This window comes from Anopheles bellator, chromosome 1, assembly GCF_943735745.2.
Source record: "Anopheles bellator chromosome 1, idAnoBellAS_SP24_06.2, whole genome shotgun sequence".
NCBI classification, from domain to species: Eukaryota; Metazoa; Arthropoda; class Insecta; order Diptera; family Culicidae; genus Anopheles; species Anopheles bellator.
In genome coordinates this window covers 35,226,539-35,245,987 of record NC_071285.1, presented here as the reverse complement: position 1 = coordinate 35,245,987, position 19,449 = coordinate 35,226,539, and the positions used below count along the sequence as shown (strand labels likewise).

Here is a 19,449-nt window from a genome sequence, read left to right as displayed (position 1 = left end):
GTTTTCCGACAACGGCCATCAAGCAAAAAAATAATTACACTTTTTTGTGTTTGCGTGCGAAGAACGAACAGTCTTTATGCTACAACATAACACACTGAGGCCTGTGCAGTTTAACGGATAAGCTTACCATTGCTAGCATCACCTTATATGAAGATCGAATATAGCTTTATTTTAAAATTACATCGTCATTTACTGATTTACTGAACCATCCGAAGCTGAATCTACTAAACGGCGTTTTAATAAATTTGAAATTAGCACAGCGTTCCCGGTCTCTGTGGCCGCTGTCATTCTGTCATTCCCGGTAAACGTAAACAAAACACACGCATCTGAATCGGTGACTGTTTTTCGTTCTTCCGCATCCAACATGGGATTTTTAACCATTCTCAAGAAAATGAAACAAAAAGAAAAAGAAATGCGAATACTTTTGCTGTAAGTGTGAAGCGAAAATTTTGTAAAACAAACTGCAAAACAAAAGGTAAAGCATAACTTTTTCCCCCCTTCTCAGTGGACTGGATAATGCGGGCAAAACAACCATCCTGAAGCGGTTCAATGGGGAACCGATCGACCAGATATCGCCCACGCTTGGATTCAACATCAAAACTCTGCATTACAACGATTACGTGCTGAATATGTGGGATGTCGGAGGTCAAAAGTCGCTCCGTTCTTACTGGCGCAACTACTTCGAGTGTACGGATGGACTTATTTGGGTCGTTGATAGTACAGACCGAATGCGCATGGAGTCGTGCCGGATGGAGCTCATGGTGTTGCTGCAGGAGGAACGATTGGCGGGGGCCACACTGCTGGTGCTTGCAAACAAACAGGACCTACCGGGTGCACTGACGGCTAACGAAATCAAAGACATTCTGCAGCTGGATAAAATAGAAACCCACCATTGGTCTATTCAAAGCGTCAGCGCCGTCACCGGGGGCAAACTGGTGGAAGCCATCGATTGGCTAGTGGAGGATATTTCCAAAAGAATCTTCACATTAGACTAACTTTCAGGCTTTCACATCGTTACATCGGTTGACACAGTGTTTACACTGCTCTTCTGTGCGATTTATTAAATAAGTTAATATCGTTACAATCGTGACGAGCTGTTCCAAAGACGGTGCTTGGTTTTCGCATTACTTTTATCACCCGCCGTCAGTGGTGTCAAGTGCGCCGAATCGACAATATTTCTGCAAACACAAGTAATTGATTACACGTTCGGTTCGTATTAACGATGGAAGCAGATAGGAACATACTTGAATTCGTCATAATTCTTCGACGTCAAAACCGCCCGCAGTTTGGCGTCGTTCCGCAGCGAGTATAGGACATCCTCTCGGATTTGCTCTAAGCAACGCACCTCTAGGGCGATAATATCCTCTCGGCTGATCATTCTTTACACTCCAACGTACGCTACGTTTCTGTCAACAAACTCGTTGCCCGTGGAAACCAATAGTGTTTGCCTTCGTTACACCAATGCTGCTACGTTCTTCACACTTATGCTAATTGGAAATTCTGCATAAAGTAACTGTGTTGATATTTTTCGTTAGTTTAGTTTTATTTATGTTTTATATCGAGACAAATTGCGAATGCAACTTTTGCCACATACTACGAAAAACGAAACTTAAAGTATTGCACCATTATTTACACAGCATAAAGTCACAAAGTGCTTCTTCGCATGCTTGCTGTACTGAGCTTCTCGTATCAAGATGTATGCTCTTCGAAATTAAAACACCTTTTTAGTGTTTCTACAAAAGCAAACGTCAATGTCTATACAACAACCGTGGGCTATTTTACTACAGGCTTTTCCACAAATCTATTGCAAAAAAGCCTACTTCTTGATTTTTAATTCTACAATCGGTGCAAGATGATGCACATTGAAAATTTTACATGACCTTATATGTTATTGGACACCGTCGGCGGATGTTCAGGAGGCGATTGTTCCTTCGAACATAGCAATTTTTCCTTTTTACTCAGAGAAACGGCTACTGCGCTCTCCACGTCTTTCAATGTTTCTCGTGCTAAACATAACTCGCCTTCGGTATCCGTTAGAGATTTGAATGTAGACTGACCCTCTTTAGCTTGTTCAGCTATGTTAGGTAAACTTGCATCGCATGCCGTAGAGGATGGCAGGCCATCTGTTACTTTATGTTCTTTCTCTTGACACTCTGGCGTTGCTGCTGGAAGTTGTACTTTCTCTGCTGATTCCTTTCCCATTACCTCGCTATCAACTCGCTCTTGAATTTTGTTATCTGAGACAACTGCTGCACGAATGAGACTGTCTTCAATCGTTGCCTGTCGATCGAGCGCAATGCTACTTGTATTGTGATTTTCGTTAGCACTGGGATTGTTTTCATTTGAATCTCTTTCTTTGTCATTAGTCGACTCCTCGTCGGCTTTAGTCCTGTCGATCTGGTGATGGGTGTCAGAATGGCTTTTAGGAATTAAATTCCCCAATTGGGTGCTACTTTCTTCCATCTCCTTGCATGCTTCGATGGTCGGTGCTGTTATCGTAACATGCTCTGCTGGATTCATTGAGGTCACATGAGAAATTATGGGTAACGACGAAGATCCGGCGCCTTTTTTTTGGTCGTCCCTATTTAGTGGTGAAACATCATTTTGCCGCACTTCATCGTCGTCTCTTGCACACACGACATCCTGACCAGTTTTGTCACGAACATTTTCTTCTTCCAGCGAAGACTCATTTCTTTCCACATTTTCAAGTTCGTCAGTTGTTAAGTGTTCCACCGTAAAATCCACCCGTTCTATTGAAGTCACCTGAGAAATTATGGGTAAAACTGTTTCCACCGCTTCAGTACCAATGCTACTCGCTACTGAACCGTCCTTATGTCCTGCGTTATTTGCATTTGGGGACGCGTCGTCACAATCGCCCGCAACCTGTTGCATTGTCACCTTTTGTCTCATCAACGCGAACGGATTGATCATCTTACTCGTTTTAATCTTAGTTGCTTTACGGCCTTGCGTATTACTTGCGCCAATTGTCAAACGAGAACTTCCTGACTCAATTTCACTTGCAAACTCCACATCAGAAAAGCGACTGAATGGTTCTTCACTAAACTCCGCCTCGCGTACATCGCTCACCAGTTGCTCCATCTTTATACGTATTCCGTCAAACGGTGCTATCTGTTCCGCAGGACACTCGGCAGCATGATACGGATCGTAAGTCGGAAATTCACTCTTAATCGGTCGGCTACTCCATTCAGTGTCGACTGGTTCTTGCTTAACGTTAACAATACCCACAGCAGCGATTGGATTACGGTGTAACTCTTGGCACTGCTCCCTTTCCATTGCATGATCCTCCTCCGGATCGAGTATCTCTTGTTTTATGCGAACCGGTTCCTCTCTGTGTTTTTTGCTAGCAACTTCCCTACTCTTCACCTTACCATGTTGACTTCGTTTCGCCTTCTTTTTTTTGTGCTCTACTGCTCCTGTTTTGGAGAGTGAGATGTGATTTCGCGGTAAAGTTGGAGTTGCATCGCCTATCGACACGGTTTCGTCCAAGACTGTCGCATTAAACAAACCTTTCTCTTTCTTGATTTTCATCCGAAGAGGTTGTTGTACGATCGGTTTTGTTTGGTTCGAAGGTCGCCGATCGCTATCGTGTGTGCCATCAAGAGGTTCCTGCTTAATACAAACGCTCGTCATTGGTTGGCTTACGCGAGGCACATCTTCCCTATCGTCGAATGTCGTAGGCTCTTGCTTGATTTGCAATAGCTCTTGCACCAGCGACTGCCGTTGTTCAAACTGGGTACTATCTTCGTGATAGTTGCGTGGAAATAGAACACGATATGTGCCCTCCGTAGACGACTCTGGAGCGGGAATAGCTTCATCATTGCCTTGTTCTTGCCGCTGCTGATTTTCATTAGCATCACTATGGTCATCTTCGTCGCAAAAATCACCAAATCCATCGCCGTGACCATCAATGCTGTCATTGGTTTCATCCTGACTTAACTCAGATACATTCGCCGCTGGAACGCTATCATTTCCCCTCTCAGACTCCTTTTCTCTGTCACCTAGAGAATCATCTGAACGCAAACGTTCCGATTCTTCGACAGTTGCTGTTAGCTGTTCCTGTTTTATATTCGACATGGAGAATACTACCATCGGCTCCTGTGAGACATTTGCCTCCACCTGACCATTTTCGGCTCGGGTCCGGTAGCTGACCTGCCTCCGCTTTTTTATAGTCGCAATCGATGCAATCGCTGTATTCACGGATGTTTGCTCTGCATTCTCTGTTTCCGTCTTCGTGAGTGAAGCAGTCCGTTGAGCTGCTGGGGAGTCGCCGGGATTCACTGGTTCTACACTACTTTCCGTTTTGACGGTTAGCGTGAGCTCGAGCGGTGGAGGAAAGGGCAACTCTATATCTTCTTCCTCACAATGTTGGTTCTCTTCTCTCTTCGGAACATTATCCCTCAGCGGTGGACGGCCTCTTGGCCGCTTTCCTTCCCCTGCGTTGGGTTCCCTCAGCCCATTCGGTAACGCATCTTCCTTTTTGACACTGTCGAGCACAGGAATGGGTTCTGCGATCAACAACTTGCCCTTACAATACACTACATAGTGTCGCACGAGCGCGCTTTTCTTCACGAAGAATTTGCCACACTTTGGGCACGAGGCCCGAGCACGTAGAAAGCACGAGTGCCAATGAAACAGATTACGAGTCTTGAACACCTTATTGCAGAGTTGGCAACGCATATCAGGAACTAATAAATCGTCCACTTTCCCGCACGGACGACCGCACCCATTACTTTCAATGTGCCTGCGATGGAGAAACGATCAAAAGAAGACAACAGACAAATTACATAAATCAGCAATTGTCTCAAAATGCTAAAAGGAATACAGATCGCATTACTCACTTTGTCAGGGTTACGTGTCGAGCGAATTTCTTCGAACATCGGAAACAACGATACTGCGTGCGCGACAGCTTGTGCCAAAGATGGTGATTTTTCAAATCCTTGGCCGTAACAAAGGTCTCCGTACAAGCAGTGCAGCCGAACTTGTGTATCGATGGCGCATGCTTCACGATAAGGTGCCGGTCTAGCTGCTCGCTCGTTTCGTAAACCTTCTTGCAGAAATCGCAAGCGATCTCAACCTTAAGTCGTTTCTCTGTCGATGCTTGTTCATGTCGTTCATTAACGGGCACTTCGCACTCTTCTTTACAAGCTCTGCTCGTATCAGCAACACTTTTGGCTCCAGACTGTCGAGTTGTTCGTTTCTGCCCAGTTTTCGATTGCGGTTCTTCAATTTTGATGGGTTTTTCGGTTTTAATCTGCAAATGGGCAAAAGAACAATGTATCAAAAATATTGGATCATAAACATAGCCAAGCGATTGGGAATCATCAGTAGACAAACCAGTGTTGTGGAAGGATCCACTAGTGGAAGGTGCAGGATGTTGCGAGTCTGTAGATTCGTCGCGGCACACATTAAACGATACTCGTAGAAGTCGTTTACTTTATCCATACACAAACAGCAAATGTATTGTGGCATTTGATCATTTTTGTGAACCTGCAGAAGGAGGCATCAGGAGCGATCATGAGGCAACTACTGGACAGCTATCTTACCAGTATGCCCACACATTCCTCGATCTTTTTAGCCATCGTGGACTCTTCCTCGTCAACAAGAATCACTTCGTCGTCGTCTTCGAGTATCGGCCGCTTATCTGGATTATCTACGCCGCAAAGCCGGCAAATATTGTAGATTTGTTGATGCAGAATACTTATCGAAAACCGCTCCATGTTAGGGCTGGTTGGTGTGCAGGGGTCGAAGCTGTCGCCAGTGATATGTCTGTTAATATGCAGCTTCAGCGGGCCATGTGCAAAATCGTATCAGGACACCGGACATAGGGCAAAGCAGAAGTAGTGGAACAGTACTTTTCTTTGTTTTCCTACTCAAAGGAAAATAGTGGAAAACTCGAAATCGCCTTTTTTCCATACAAACTATTATTTCAACAACCTTTTTGACGTTTTGTTTTCAACGCCACTCACCAACACCAACAAAAACCAATCCGCTGTCAAATGAATTGTCGAAAATAATCCGAAACGCACACCAATGTTTGGTTCGTGTCACGAATGCCGCACAATGTTGGGATGCTATGAAAATGATGGCTTTTTTTGGAAGCATTCAATCTTACACCTATTTGTTTTAATAGACTTTGTGCAACATCATTACAGCTGAGATTTAACTAGAGCGTTTCTTCAACAGATAATCCTCCCATCGCCTGTGTCCTCCCAGTGTATCGAAGTCGTCACAGTTTTCCGCGATTGCCTTCAGATACTTGGCAAGCTTCAGCAGCTCCTTATCCTTGTGACGATTCAGGTGCGCCTCCGAGAACGGTTTGATGCGAAGACCGGACTTTGGATTCATCAGAAAGTTTCGCCGCAGATCATCGAACATGATCGTGTTCTTCGATGAGTATTGGGTGTATTTGCCCCAAATTACACCCAACGGCTTCACCTCAATTACGCCCCGCAGGGGGCACAAAACAGTGATCATGGCCGCATCATCCAACATAAAAACCAGCTTGTAATCCCGCGACTCATCGGATACGCCAAGCAGTTTCATCTTTTCCACTATCCACCGCATCGATGTGGCCGACCATATAGCGATATCGTAGTCCTGGTAAGCCGCCGCCAGGAATTCGTGTAGATACGGTCGCATCAATTCAGCTCCTGTCAGAAAAGTTGGCCATTAGTGATTCTCCCAATTCGAACAGGTCAGCCGGTATCTACGAACCGTTTTCGGCTACAGAGCGATGGTCGAATATTGTGTAATCGATGTCCAGCACCAGTAGCCTTTTGCCTTCGCGTGGTGGGTTTAGCTCCTTGATGGTGTATTCCTTAATACGCTTGTTTATTTTTGTTAGGTAGATCTCCTTGTTCTCCAGCGGCACGTTGTCGTCCTCTTCTTTATCGAGGTCGTTTACAACGCTTCCTATATCGGTTGGCCGCGATGAAGCCTCCATGATGTCACACTCCAACGATCCAACCTAGCATCCGATCGGACAGATCAAAACATGCTGTGAGGAAACACCTTCGTCGCACTTACCATCATCACTTTAAAGTTCGGCTTCAGTTCCAAAACGCCAAGCCTTATATCATCCGTTACAGGCTTTCCTGTTGAGGTGTAAATCGAACACAACTCCATCATGGCAAAGTTTTGGATGAAAGGTTCCTGTGCTCACCTTTGTGCTTCAAGTTTAGCAGCTTTTGACGCTCCGGTCGAACCTGTGTTTTTTTGCAAATTTCATGCCTCAGCACCGCGACGGTGTCGTGCTCGGTCAAATCCTCGATAGGATATTCCTTTCCGCTCCATTTGATGATGATCGACACCTCTTTCGTATCCATGTTGACTTCGATTTTCTCAATTGAACAACCCAAAACGCTGCAGAAGTCTTTGACGGCTCGTTATTTTTTCATCTGTCAAAAAACGGCGGCACAGCCGGTTTCGAATGTCGATATGGACTACGCGTGCGGGAAATTATTTTCGAAGACGCGAAACGTAAACAAAACATTTAACATTTTCTATCTTTTGGAGTAGCGGTGCGCGCTGACCAAACTTGCTGCTCAGAAATGGAAGCCTTTTTACGAAAATTTCCCTTTCTAGTGCAACTAAACCCGTGTTCCTTCACTGGCCTTTACAAACAGGTAAGCGAACAACTAGTTCGAAACAAAACTTGATGTGTTAATTCGGCCTACTTTCGCAGGCGTACCATCTTCAGTTCCATTTTCCACAATTTCCTAGCACCAGAAACAACAGAACAGCCATTTTTTGTGGGCATGTTTCCTTACCGATACCGCTCAGTTCTGATGATCAGGCTTCCATTAGTGACGCCGACACCTTCGTAAGCAGCATATTGAATGCGCTGGATCGACGAGACATTGGGAATCGCGATTGTGCCTCGTCTGTGGTGCAAAAATCATCGGGCGTTTTAACCGATATTGCATTTCACTTGCTATCAATTCAAGAACTGTACCGATGTGATGTTGCCTTCAACGGTGGCTTCAATATCGTAGAAATTAGCAATTTGCAAAATTGGAAAAACCATTCAATCTCTCTCAGCCACACCGCGAACGGTCAATTTAAGATTGTCCGGCACACTCTGCCCGATCAGGTCACCACAGAAGCGTTCAAACGCCAGGCAACGCTAGAACGGCAGATGCAAATTTTTGTCGATTTTCTCGATCGGCTAGATGAGTTCTACAACAATCTCAGCACGATTGATGAACTATGCTACGTCGTTTATCCCATTCATATTGACACAAAGACCTCTTGGCGCATTTTCAAGTACGATCAAAAGGTGTTCCTTAAAATTGTGCTGCACCCACTGCAGCCCTCGTCGATAGACATCACGTTCATTGGACCCTCGAGACTTGTGTCTGAATTGCGCGAAAAGTACAATGAAAAGCAAGATGAATGGGACACAGAAACGAATATTTATACGAACTTGCTCCGAATTTGCGACATCATTTCTTTCCCCATGCGACCGATGCAACACGCCGGGCCAGCTGAGGACGGAGACGCCTGTGGTATTTGTATGGCGTACAGGGATCCGGAAAATCGCATTCCATTCATTTCATGTGACAATGAAAAATGTTCACTTATTTTTCATGTTTCCTGCCTAAAAGAGGTTCGTATAATGATCTTTCTGAATGTAGTTTCATGCTCGTAATCGCAATGATAATATGCTTTTATTTACAGTGGTTCTGTTCACAGAAGGAAACCAAACAATTTTTCACTATCTCGATCGGAAACTGTCCGTACTGCAAGCAAAAAATATCCTCCAGTTTCGATGACCTTATATTAATGTCTGTATGATTAAATAAAGGAAACGTAATGGTAATAGTCAATTCATTACCGAAATTTTACCGGTTTTCAGAACTCCTTTTTCAAAGCACGCCTTATGCTATAAAGTTATAGCACGTCAGTCAATCAAACTGTCAAAAAAGCGCTGGTAGTTGAGCGGGTGCTTGTTTGCCGGCAGCATAACCAAGCATTTAAGGATTAAAATTTTCTTGTTTTAAGTAATTTGTTACTGTTTACAATGGCTAGGCATGATATTTTTGGCAATCTCGATAACTATTTAGCAAGTAAGTTAACCTTGCTTTATTTGGTAGCATGAATCAGCCCATCATTTCCCCCTTTTCTTATAGATGACAACAATAGTTGTGACACAGCCGAGCTTCAGGAACTAAAGCGCGAAAATGCTAGAAGGAACATAACAAAAGAAAATCCTAAACGTGGGAAAATAAATATGTCTCTCTCAAAGAAAAGGACCGCAAAAGCCTCTAAAGATGCCGTTCAAACGGAAAAAATTACTGCCTGTGAGGAAAGGTTGGAATGCAACACACACCAGCAGACATCGGACACTGTAGCTCCTACGCCAGAGCATACGGAAGGCATAAGTTTACATGGTATGTTGGTAAACTGTTTCAATGTTTTACATCATATGATCCACCGATTTGGTTGTTTTTCTCATTGTAGAAGATATGCAAGAATTGGTTCGTAAATATGACTTTGCGTGCTGTAATCCGAATCCGCAGGTGGCAAAGAACCTCAAGAAAAAGTATAGTAAGTGCAGAGTGACTCCTCGCCAGAACAGACCAGAGCTGAAAGCATGCCTAATATTACTGATTTCAGGGTTTTACTATAAAACTAAACAGGCCTTCGATAAAATACATCGGTCCTACAAAACAAAACATCCGGTGGCTCTCACTGAGATAGCAGTTTTTAGGGAAAAAATGAAAACGGTCGCAGATAAACTGGATACATTATTTGTTGAAGCCAAAAACATGCGTCAGGCAGAAGAACCCAACATTGCAACGAGTGGCGGGCGCCACAAACGGCCAAACCTTAACCTGGGACCCCCGATAGCCGTGGTAAGGGCAGAAAGTGTTTGAAAACATTTTCTGCTTGTCCGGTGTTATTAATATTTTTCTCTCGCACCAGATAACATTAGATGAAGATGATCCTCCCGCAGTTCGGCCCCGTCGTTCCCTGAGACTCACTGGGTCAACTAGTCAAGAACAAACTGAATCTGTTGTAAGTAAAGGGTTCATGCGGGCTGGTTAATTTTAGTAGTTGTACATGTTTGGTGTTGAAACTCACCAGATAACCTTGGATTCGGATGAAGAAACTGAAGCACCATGCTCGCAACTGGATCAGTCATTTGAGGCAGAAAACTACGAAATGCGAATTAAGGTGAAATGGGGCGGAAATATCGAAACCTTCAATCATCGGAAACATCAGAAGTTTATGGATATCATCACACAACTGGCAGTAAGGGAACACGCCGACAAAGAATGCATTCTGCTAAATCTGAACGATCGCGTCATCTATGCCAACGATACACCGGACACCATCGGGTATAAAACGTACCAGTTTATCTGTGAGTAAACCGTCACAACCCAGAAACGTCACAAAAAGTTTACAAATGCAATCCAACGGACCTGTTTTAGCTGGACGCATTCTTCAGGAAAAGGCTCCAACACTGTCCAAGGCCGGCCCTGCAACATCAGCAACAACGACTGGAGCTAACCTCATTACACTAAAGGTGCAGCTGGAAAAGCGCAAGGAACCGTTGCGTCTGCAGATTAACAAAGACCAAAAGATGGTTGTGCTGGTGGTCAAGTGTGCCGAAGAGCTGAAATGCGAACCGGCGAAAATTAGGCTATACTTCGACGGTGAACTGGTTAACAACGACAGCAAACCGGAAGAACTAGAATTGGAAGGCGACGAGATGCTGGACGTCCACATGGTATAATAACCGGTTATAGTTTGTAACGTCGGTTGATATTTTTCCCTTTTAGATCCTAAGTTTTATCATAACAAATATGTGACTTGGATTCTGTATTTCAATTCTATCTCATCCTCCGTCAGCAAAGAAAACATTGAATTTCCCGGCAACTATAAGTAATAGTGTTGAATTCCACGAAGCAAGGGGGCCAGTGCGGTTAAAAACAATCCGCCCAGCATACTCGCGCCTACATAATCTCTTTTCTGCCCTTAATACACACTTCCAAAACAATGTTTTGGCCCCGGGCCCGTAGCCACCCTCGCCCTCGAAACAACATCCCTTGCGCAGTGCGGAACTGACCTAAGAAACCACTACATACAAACGCGATCGCAGCCAGAGGTTTCGCTGTGTGCGTTTGTGTTCATACGATCGCACTTGTGAGCCGTCGATCAGGTTCAGGTTGATGGCGCATGAATGACGGCGAGGCGATGGTATCTCTTCGGAGAGTGTTTTTCTTCACTCACTTCAAGTTCGTTCGCATCTTGTGGCTCGCTGTTGCCCTTGCCTGTCCCATGTACCTCAGTAGCGTATTCGGTGTAGAGCAGAACGGTTCGCGTGTGCGGGTTGCTGTGCTAGCTGGAACTGCCAGAGTGTGAGATCTAACGGCCATCTTACGGTAATCGTGATCTCTTCGTGCCCGAAGTGACCACTACCACCAGTGGCGCGTGCAGAGAATCCGTTTTACCCAACATTGAGCGCAGCAGCAGTTTCTGGCGGTTGATTGGCTCTGGTTGGGCCGTGTAACGGGTTCTGGCTGGAATTCTGGGTGGCCTAGTAACGCCGTGAAACGCCTGGAGAGCTGCCGTACCTCGCTCTGTCGCTGTGAACTGTGCGTCGTGTTTCTCAATGTAAGATATTGATGGGTTTGTGAGCCCGTGACAGTTTCCATGTGTTCAGATCGTTAGTGATAATGGACTGTCGTAACGACCCGTAGTGAAGGGGAGCTCGACTAGGATGTGCATGAATTAATGTTTCCCATACGCACTCCGAAGGCCCCTCCAGTCGCCAAAAAGTCCCGGAGCAGAGTTGCGTGTGAAAAGAAAGCGTTGAGCACCACCGCGATGGACATGCTGCTGTGCGCCTTCGGAAACCGTCGGAACACATCATCAGCAGTCCGCCACCAATGATCTTGCATTCCAATCGAAATCCGTGCCCCAAGAAACACGGTGGCGGCGACTGCTGCGACGAGTGTGACGACGGCATCCCATCATCTCTTTCGTTATCGAATTCTTCGTATAACCAGTTTACCACTTTCGAATTTTTCATGCATAGCATGCGCTGGCCAGCGCGCGCGAGAGCATGTAGTGTGTTTTGCGTTTCTCCGGGCGGTGCTCTTTTTCTGGCCTCTCTTCTTTCTTACATTTCATTCCATTTTGAGGTCAACACCAACACTGCTAGACGCGAAGGGATTGAGATTCTTGTTTTTTTCTTGTGCCTCTTTTGAAACGGGCCACCGCCACGGTTCGCGCCCGGCTGAGAAGCTGTGAATGAGATGCTGGCCGGCTGTCGGGCGGACCCGGGAACTCGTTTCTCCATACCTGGACCCTGGCTCTGGCTGGAAGGTTGACGCACAACCGCGTGTGGATTCGCGGACCGCCGATCGTTCGTGGTACCCACCGAAACAGGTGGTGAGTGCGTGAGCACCGATCGTTCGAAAGACTTGCGCGGCCGGGCAGGCGAATAACCCCCGCGCGCACACGCTTGTGTAACCCACGCGCAGTGAACTATTCAAGTTTATTAGCACCGACGTCTCTTCTGCTTTTCGCCTTTCTTTCGGCGGCTCTTCTGCCTCGTTGGTCCTTCGAAACGATCGAACGCAAAGCTGGTCGCAGCCCTATGCTGCGATGCTTCAGTGAACTCCGTTGGCATGTTTTGTGTTTGCTCGCTTGGACAACGCAGCGATATGGTGCGACAATAATGGCGCAATTTTTGCCTGGGGCCTGTTTGATTTGAATATGACTGCGTCGGCGGTCCTGGGTGGTGTGCGGCAACCATTTAACGGCTATTAGAGTCGCTGCATGCTTTAGTGAGTAATTCAAATTGAAGGATTTTATAATCCTACAGGTGTGAAGGAACAAGACAAAACGTACGCGACGGCTGCCAACGATTGTAACCGTAGCGTGAGAGGTTCAGCACGAAAACGGTTAAGGTCCACTCGCGAACTATCAGAGCGCATGATCGACTAGGTGTTTTCTATCTTGGCTGGAGAAAATCAATTTTTCGTTTGATTTCTCTTGCAGACATAGCGTTTGCTCGTGCAGGTGTGCAGGTTTTCTCACTGGTTTCGTTCCCCATTCTCAGTGCACCGTCACGATCACATTTATCGAGAACAGCAGACAGTGGGGAATTTAAATGTCGTAGTTGACCTTGAAAGGATTAGAATGTTCCTACACCGTAGACTGCTCAGAGACTGTAATAACTGTTTGCCAAATCTATCGATAAGCAAATCAGTTACCCAACATGTGAATCTAACGTTCGGTTTAATCAAAAACTGTTAATAGAAGAGAAATAAGATTCCTTTTCACGTGCAAGTGTTTTGCATGCACCGCTTACATCATGCTTCTCGCAGGTTATTTAAATTTAAATCTTCCAATGAACTTGGCTAAACATGTAACGGTGCAATTACTCCATTTCACATTAAAATTTCTTTTGGGATTTTATATTTTATATACACCCGTAAGATAACTATTAATGTGATTGGCTGTGTCTTTCTCAGTTATTTTGAAAAGGTCAGCTTTATAAACTTTCAAGCTTGTACCTTGTGTTTTAACCTCCAACAGTTAACGAACAAAATAATCAGGAATGATGTTAGAAGAAGAATGACGTAGCTTGTGTAACCCTTTATTAATGTATTAAATATTTACCTTATTGTGCAAATATTGTCGTATATAGCCATTTTGTTTGAAATTTTCGAATAAATGTTGTTAGGGCAGGCCTTCTTTGGACGAATCACATACTTCTTGGCGGCATGGTGCATATACGAACGCACAAACAAAGTGAAAATAATGTATGGAAAACATTTTATCACCTTCACTGACGTTGCATGGTTCGCTGATGTTTGATTTCTCCTTAGCGGAAGCGCCGATTAGAGGCAAAATAGAAAAAAGGTTGGAAATTAGTAAATCTAATGCATTTCACTTCAACGACCGCTTATTGCGCTTATATATTGCGCAAATAAAACAAATAAAAACATTCTTCCACCGCATCACGATACACGATGGTTTTTATCTGTGCATTTTCATTTATTTATTCGAACTTTCTTCAGCTGAACCCGCTTGGTTGTAAATAGTAATTGAGTGCCTTTCTCTACTATAGGTTCCCGTGACAAGCTCAAACACTCCACCCTAAACATGACGCCAATGATTGCCCGTAATTTGTGGAAGTTTTTGCTGCCGCTCGCGTGCGCAGTAATTTCCGTTTCTTGTGCGTGGCGTCCCTGCGCGGATCTGGACGCGCTGTTAAAGATACCGTGTCGGTAAGTTTTTAAAAAATTTCACAAACCACATTCCTACACCCGGCCGGCACCGGCGAAGGTTAACGAAAATTCAACGCTCTCCTTTGCTGACTTTCGTCATCAACACCACCTGGGCAATTTTCACCCCTATTTCGATCAATGGCTTTTCACGGCCAAATTCAATCATTCGCCTCGTTCACCGGATTTTCTTTAATTCCCTTCCGCCCAGGTGTAATATCGAGACCGCGGGAAACAACAGCCAGTACGTATTTGTTAACGTGAACTGCGATCGCACCACGCTAACTGCCCCGTTCCCGGCTGGCATTCCGATCATCTCGTTTTCGCAGCGAAATAATGGCCACCAAGTGTTGCCGGTAAGTTTAAGCGGTGTTTGAAAGCGTAATTACAAAAGAGCACCTGTAATTGTCTTAATCATTCATATGGTTTGTTTAAATATCTTTCACTGTCAACCGCTTCGCGCCACTTAAAGGATTTGTCGTACCTCAACGCACCCGTTCGGAAGCTCGATTTCTCCAGCAACGGGCTCAGATCGTTCGGCAGAAAAGCCCTTTTTGCCAGTGTGGCCGAACATCTCACCGAACTACGGCTCGCCAATAACCTACTAGGCGACAATCTTAATCCCATATTCTCCACCGACGTGCTTCAGTCACTGGAGGCACTGAAAGTCCTGGATCTCTCGGGCAACCACATCATTGCGCTCGAAGAAAGCATCTTCGATGGTAACGACCGGCTGACGGAGCTGTACCTTGATCGTAACAAAATAACCACAGTCCCGGTGGCGGCCGTCAAGCAGCTGCCCACTCTGAAGCTCATTTCGCTGCGCAGTAATCGAATCGATTCACTCGAACCGGATGCCTTCAGTTTCGTCAACAAACTCGAGCGCATGGATCTGCGCAACAATCGCATCCGCAGCCTGAAATCGAACGCGTTCGCCAATCTTTCCAGCATGAAGGAGATACTGCTGGCAGGCAATCAGATTAATCATGTCGACGAACGCGCACTGGCCGGCATGGATCTTCTGCAGAAGCTCGACTTCTCGGATAATCTGCTAACCGAATTTCCCTCGGAAGCGCTCGGTTCGGTCGTTTCGCTCAAGGTGCTCAACATTTCGCTAAACAACATTGCGAGGCTCGAGTCAAATCAGCTGGCCCAGCTGAGGAATCTACAGATCTTGGACATGAGTCGTAACACGATCGCTACCATTCTGCCCGGTACCTTCCGGGAGCAGCTGTTGCTGAAGTACCTTGATTTGAGTCTAAACTCGTTGCGAACGGTGAGAACGGTTTTTGTCCGGATACTTTGGTACGCTACAATCTACTAATGCCATTGTCATCTTGTGTTACAGATCGAGGACGATGCGTTTGAGGGACTGGACAATCTGCAAACGCTCATTCTGCGCGACAACAACATACTCTTCATCCCGGGCAGCGCCCTGGGCCGTTTGCCAAAACTCTCGAACCTGTACCTCGACTTTAACCGTGTGGCTGCCCTTTCGGCCAGCATTCTGAAGTCGATTCAACCGGAAAACATTCGCTACCTGTCGCTGTCGCGTAATGTTATCCGCGAGCTGCCGGGCGACAGTTTCGCTGCCTTCCGGAAGCTCATCTATCTCGATCTGTCCGGCAACAGCTTGGGTGTGATCAGCGAGGACACGTTGAAGGGCCTCGAAGGTACGCTGCTCGAGATTAAACTGTCGTTCAATCGGATCGCTTCGCTGCGAAAGATAGTGCTACCGAAGCTGCGTCGGCTCGATCTGAGTGCAAATAGCATCGACGATCTGGCGATCGATTCGTTCCACAGTTTGGCCAATCTTTTGTACCTCAATGTAAGCGGCAACGAGCATATTGGTCAGATTACGCGCACCATGATATATCCCCTAGCCAAGCTGCAGGTGATAGACATAAGTCACTGCGGCCTGAAAACGGTTCAGGCCGATTTGTTTCACAACAATTCTGACCTACGAATCGCCTTGCTTAACGATAACCAGCTGAAGGTGATCGAGGAAGGGACGTTCTTGAATTTGAACAACCTTTTCGAGCTCTCGCTTGCCGGTAACGGAATCGAACAGCTGATGCCACGCTCGTTCGTCAACACGGTAAACCTGCGGACGCTCAATTTGCGCAAGAATGCTCTGCAAGAACTGCGGGCCGATATGTTTACCACCGAGACTGCCCTGGAGCTGCTGGACGCTTCCCAGAACGCCCTCAAGAGTTTCTCGGCGAACACGCTGAAGATACACCCCCGGTTACGGCGCGTGCTGTTGGCAAACAACCGGCTGGAAGTGTTTCCGCCAGATTTGATCGCAGGTCTCGACTATCTCGAAGTGATCGATCTGTCCGGCAACCATTTGGCGACAATCCAGCAGCTTGACTTTGGGCGGTTGGTCAATCTGCGGGAGCTGTATTTGAGCGGGAACGTGATTGATTCTGTGCAGGACATGGCATTCCACAACTCGTCCCAGCTGCAGGTTGTCGATCTGAGTGGCAACAAGCTCGAACGCCTGTCCGAACGTTCGTTCGAGGGTACGCTCCGGTTGGAGCGGCTCGATTTGAGTGACAATAAGCTAACTTCACTGCCCGATCAGGTGCTGGCGCGCAGCAGGGTTCAGCGTTTGGAGCAGATTGCCCTTGCCGGTAACAAGTTGACCAGCGTGCCGGTGTCCGCCATCGGCGACCAGCACGATTCATTGCAAACACTCGATTTGAGTCGCAACGCGATCCGCGAAGTTCCACGAGCCAGCCACATGCTCATGATCAACGCCAAGCAAGTAGATTACTCCTACAATCCCCTCTCGCCAGAAGCGATCGCCACTGTGCTGGGGCAACCGAAAACGGTACGTAACCTCAATTTGGCCGGCACTGGCGTTCGTGAGCTGCCGATCCTGGAAACACCGTACCTACGAACTCTCAACCTTTCGCACAACAACATCTCGGCCGTCAGTGGGAAAGCGTTCGAGAAGGTGACGCTTCTGGAACGCCTAGATCTGTCCTACAATGCGATCGGAGATGCCGACGGACTACGTGAAATTTGGCCAAAGGTGGGGTTGCTTGCGCAGCTCGATCTTTCGAGCAATCCGATACGAGCAATTACGGCGACTTCGTTCGAACGACTCGACGGACTGACGGAGCTGTACATTCAGAGGTTGCCGGAGCTCACTCGCCTGGAAAAGAATGCGTTCAAGTCGCTGAAAGATCTCGCCGTGCTCGAAGCATACCAGTACGCCAAGCTCGGTTACCTCGACGTTCAAGGCATCGTGCAGGAGCTGCCGTCGCTCGCGGCAATCGATATTGAGGCGAAGGACGCAAACCTGGAGTCGGACCAACTGCAAGTGATTCACCACCCGAAACTGCACACTCTCGGTCTGCACGGTTATGCTCTGCAGAGCATCTCTTCCGGTGCGTTTGCTGGCCTCCGTAACAAGCATCTCACCGTTCGACTGCACAACACTTCGCTTACGGCCCTTCCACCGGCGCTACTTTTGCCGCTTCCCCGCTCGTCACAGATCGATTTCAGTATCGCCGGTTCGAAGGTCGGCACACTGACGCAGCCGTTCCTCAGCTCACTGGACGATCGCAAGAACAGTATCAAGATCGACGGATTGGCAACGAATCCCATCCGTTGCGACTGCCAGGCCCGTGCCTTCCGGCGGTGGATTCTCGCGACAAAGGTAACCGATGTGCGATGTGCCAGTCCGGAACCCCTGCGCGGTAAATTGCTCACCGAAGTGGGAGATATCGAGCTGGTATGTGAGAATCGCAGTAAATCAGGAACCTCTACCACGCTTTCGGCTTCACCGTCGACAACGACCGGCAGCCGGACAACACCGACGATCAGCTTCTACAACTACACCTCAGAGGTGCAGATGACGAGATCGACGACAGAGCACGACATCATCTGGAGTATGGCACCGTCGAGCGGCTCGTCCAGCACGACCACCTCTCGATCGAAGAATTCCAAATCGAAGATTGCATCGGCGTCGTTGCCACCGCTCAAGAAGATGCCGGGCGCCAACGATGACACACTCATTATCGGCATCGTCGGCGGGGTAGTGGTATTCATCTTTCTGCTCATCATTTGCATCTGCATCTGTCGGTTGAAGATGAACAACGACAGCTACCACCACCACCAACAGCAGCACCATCGCGGTGGTCCCCCGATGGCGCTGGGAATTGGCCCGGGTGGGCACCCGGCCGGAACGCTGCAAGTGAACTATAAGGGCGCAAAGGGGCAGGCGGCAACCGCGGCTCTCTACCCAACGCTAGCCCCACCCTACGCTCAGAGCTACGCCACGCTACCCTACAAACCGAACGGGTCACCTACGCAGGCCCGGCCAAGCTACTCGACTATTGGCCGAATACCGTACCAGTACCAGAACCATTCGCTCATGTCACACCACCAATCGTCCGGACCTGGTACACTTACGCACTCGTCCCACAATCCCTACATAGTCTACCAGGACGATAAGGCCTATCGATGATAGTCGGTGGCCAGATCAACCAGTAACAGCGACATCAGCACCACCAGAGGTCTACTCTCGAATCCTCACCGGCCATCACTCTGCCGGCGATCCAGTTACGATGGGTGTTGAATGAGTTGGACATGATCGCGATCGTGTTTGCTCATCGATGTTGTGTTTTTCACCAGTGTATGCTGCCGTTGTTGATGTATGTTTGAGCAAGAAACAATCGAATCGAAGACTAAACGAGTGTGTGCTTGTCTGTGTGTATGCGTGCGTGTTTGCGTGATTTTTATCATTGCTCTCATAACTGTTCATGTTTTGCCCGCCTATGTCTTACGAGAATGTTTGAGCACCTTAGAATGGTAGAAAAAACGGTCCTTTCGGTCACCTGTCTTTCTACAACTATTTCTAGAATCGTTAGAACTGATTGCGGTCTTGCCTCTTCCTCCATTTTGTTGGGGGTGATGAAAATTATGTTCTCCAAGTACTTAGTATTAACATTAAAATGCATCGTATACATTTTTCGATAATTTCCCCAGTTTCCGGTTGCCCATTTGCATCCCAAAACGCGCATTCTACCGCGTTCTACCTGTAACAAAATGCTCAAAGTAGTTTAAAGATTACGAAACATAACGTACATACTAATGTATTAATTACGTCCTTCCTGCTCGGTGCTTCCGATTGCGGAGTTGAAAGTGAAATATTGCGACAAACAAGATA

At 46.9% G+C, this 19,449-nt stretch overlaps 7 protein-coding genes across 8 annotated transcripts; 4 read left to right on the top strand and 3 right to left on the bottom strand.

The window, feature by feature from the left end:
• The first annotated feature begins 309 nt into the window (after window positions 1–309).
• Window positions 310–1,552, top strand: LOC131206206 (ADP-ribosylation factor-like protein 2). Its single transcript, XM_058198667.1, has 2 exons — window positions 310–429; window positions 506–1,552. The coding sequence occupies exons 1-2, from the start codon at window positions 365–367 to the stop codon at window positions 993–995; spliced, it is 555 nt and encodes a 184-aa protein (XP_058054650.1). The 5' UTR covers window positions 310–364; the 3' UTR covers window positions 996–1,552.
• LOC131215499 (uncharacterized) lies at window positions 1,079–1,448 on the bottom strand. The gene is made up of 2 exons (XM_058209890.1): window positions 1,245–1,448; window positions 1,079–1,178 (listed from the first exon to the last, which is right to left on the bottom strand). Exons 1-2 carry the CDS (start codon window positions 1,376–1,378, stop codon window positions 1,079–1,081), a joined length of 234 nt encoding a protein of 77 aa, XP_058065873.1. The 5' UTR covers window positions 1,379–1,448.
• Window positions 1,546–5,745, bottom strand: LOC131215498 (uncharacterized). The gene is made up of 4 exons (XM_058209889.1): window positions 5,565–5,745; window positions 5,356–5,508; window positions 4,860–5,272; window positions 1,546–4,762 (listed from the first exon to the last, which is right to left on the bottom strand). Exons 1-4 carry the CDS (start codon window positions 5,736–5,738, stop codon window positions 1,882–1,884), a joined length of 3,621 nt encoding a protein of 1,206 aa, XP_058065872.1. The 5' UTR covers window positions 5,739–5,745; the 3' UTR covers window positions 1,546–1,881.
• Window positions 5,746–6,000: 255 nt separating this feature from the next.
• Window positions 6,001–7,357, bottom strand: LOC131216329 (ubiquitin-like domain-containing CTD phosphatase 1). Its single transcript, XM_058210785.1, has 4 exons — window positions 7,184–7,357; window positions 7,048–7,115; window positions 6,736–6,988; window positions 6,001–6,671 (listed from the first exon to the last, which is right to left on the bottom strand). Exons 1-4 carry the CDS (start codon window positions 7,344–7,346, stop codon window positions 6,181–6,183), a joined length of 975 nt encoding a protein of 324 aa, XP_058066768.1. The 5' UTR covers window positions 7,347–7,357; the 3' UTR covers window positions 6,001–6,180.
• A 473-nt stretch (window positions 7,358–7,830) lies between these two features.
• LOC131215497 (E3 ubiquitin-protein ligase FANCL) lies at window positions 7,831–8,911 on the top strand. The gene is given in 3 exon segments (XM_058209888.1): window positions 7,831–8,629; window positions 8,701–8,832; window positions 8,879–8,911. Coding segments are annotated over 3 exon segments (636 nt in total). The 5' UTR covers window positions 7,831–8,158.
• A 54-nt stretch (window positions 8,912–8,965) lies between these two features.
• LOC131216252 (uncharacterized) lies at window positions 8,966–10,868 on the top strand. 2 transcript variants are annotated; one of them, XM_058210696.1, is made up of 7 exons: window positions 8,966–9,089; window positions 9,153–9,413; window positions 9,487–9,570; window positions 9,640–9,878; window positions 9,949–10,041; window positions 10,111–10,387; window positions 10,458–10,868. In XM_058210696.1, the coding sequence occupies exons 1-7, from the start codon at window positions 9,044–9,046 to the stop codon at window positions 10,760–10,762; spliced, it is 1,305 nt and encodes a 434-aa protein (XP_058066679.1). In that variant the 5' UTR covers window positions 8,966–9,043; the 3' UTR covers window positions 10,763–10,868. The 2 variants fall into 2 exon arrangements, with proteins under 2 accessions (XP_058066679.1, XP_058066677.1); XM_058210694.1 differs by having other exon boundaries at window positions 9,484–9,570.
• Window positions 10,869–14,130: 3,262 nt separating this feature from the next.
• Window positions 14,131–19,433, top strand: LOC131205654 (chaoptin). Its single transcript, XM_058197849.1, has 4 exons — window positions 14,131–14,270; window positions 14,479–14,623; window positions 14,740–15,543; window positions 15,616–19,433. Exons 1-4 carry the CDS (start codon window positions 14,146–14,148, stop codon window positions 18,745–18,747), a joined length of 4,206 nt encoding a protein of 1,401 aa, XP_058053832.1. The 5' UTR covers window positions 14,131–14,145; the 3' UTR covers window positions 18,748–19,433.
• The last annotated feature ends 16 nt before the right edge of the window (window positions 19,434–19,449 follow it).

Excerpts from the sequence above, each read along its gene's own strand:
- LOC131205654 (XM_058197849.1), top strand. The coding sequence starts at position 14,146 with ATGACGCCAATGATTGCCCGTAATTTGTGGAAGTTTTTGCTGCCGCTC. Across the intron at positions 14,271-14,478 it reads CTGTTAAAGATACCGTGTCG|GTGTAATATCGAGACCGCGG; the intron begins GTAAGTTTTTAA and ends CCTTCCGCCCAG. Across the intron at positions 14,624-14,739 it reads ATGGCCACCAAGTGTTGCCG|GATTTGTCGTACCTCAACGC; the intron begins GTAAGTTTAAGC and ends CGCCACTTAAAG.
- LOC131216252 (XM_058210694.1), top strand. The coding sequence starts at position 9,044 with ATGGCTAGGCATGATATTTTTGGCAATCTCGATAACTATTTAGCAA. Across the intron at positions 9,090-9,152 it reads TCTCGATAACTATTTAGCAA|ATGACAACAATAGTTGTGAC; the intron begins GTAAGTTAACCT and ends CTTTTCTTATAG. Across the intron at positions 9,879-9,948 it reads TGGGACCCCCGATAGCCGTG|ATAACATTAGATGAAGATGA; the intron begins GTAAGGGCAGAA and ends CTCTCGCACCAG.
- LOC131215499 (XM_058209890.1), bottom strand. The coding sequence starts at position 1,378 with ATGATCAGCCGAGAGGATATTATCGCCCTAGAGGTGCGTTGCTTAGAG. Across the intron at positions 1,179-1,244 it reads AAGAATTATGACGAATTCAA|AAATATTGTCGATTCGGCGC; the intron begins GTATGTTCCTAT and ends TTGTGTTTGCAG.
- LOC131206206 (XM_058198667.1), top strand. The coding sequence starts at position 365 with ATGGGATTTTTAACCATTCTCAAGAAAATGAAACAAAAAGAAAAAGAA. Across the intron at positions 430-505 it reads GAAATGCGAATACTTTTGCT|TGGACTGGATAATGCGGGCA; the intron begins GTAAGTGTGAAG and ends CCCCCTTCTCAG.
- LOC131215498 (XM_058209889.1), bottom strand. The coding sequence starts at position 5,738 with ATGGAGCGGTTTTCGATAAGTATTCTGCATCAACAAATCTACAATATT. Across the intron at positions 5,273-5,355 it reads TGGATCCTTCCACAACACTG|ATTAAAACCGAAAAACCCAT; the intron begins GTTTGTCTACTG and ends GCCCATTTGCAG. Across the intron at positions 4,763-4,859 it reads CGACACGTAACCCTGACAAA|GCACATTGAAAGTAATGGGT; the intron begins GTGAGTAATGCG and ends TCTCCATCGCAG.
- LOC131216329 (XM_058210785.1), bottom strand. The coding sequence starts at position 7,346 with ATGGATACGAAAGAGGTGTCGATCATCATCAAATGGAGCGGAAAGGAA. Across the intron at positions 7,116-7,183 it reads GCTAAACTTGAAGCACAAAG|GAAAGCCTGTAACGGATGAT; the intron begins GTGAGCACAGGA and ends ACACCTCAACAG. Across the intron at positions 6,672-6,735 it reads TCGCTCTGTAGCCGAAAACG|GAGCTGAATTGATGCGACCG; the intron begins GTTCGTAGATAC and ends CTTTTCTGACAG.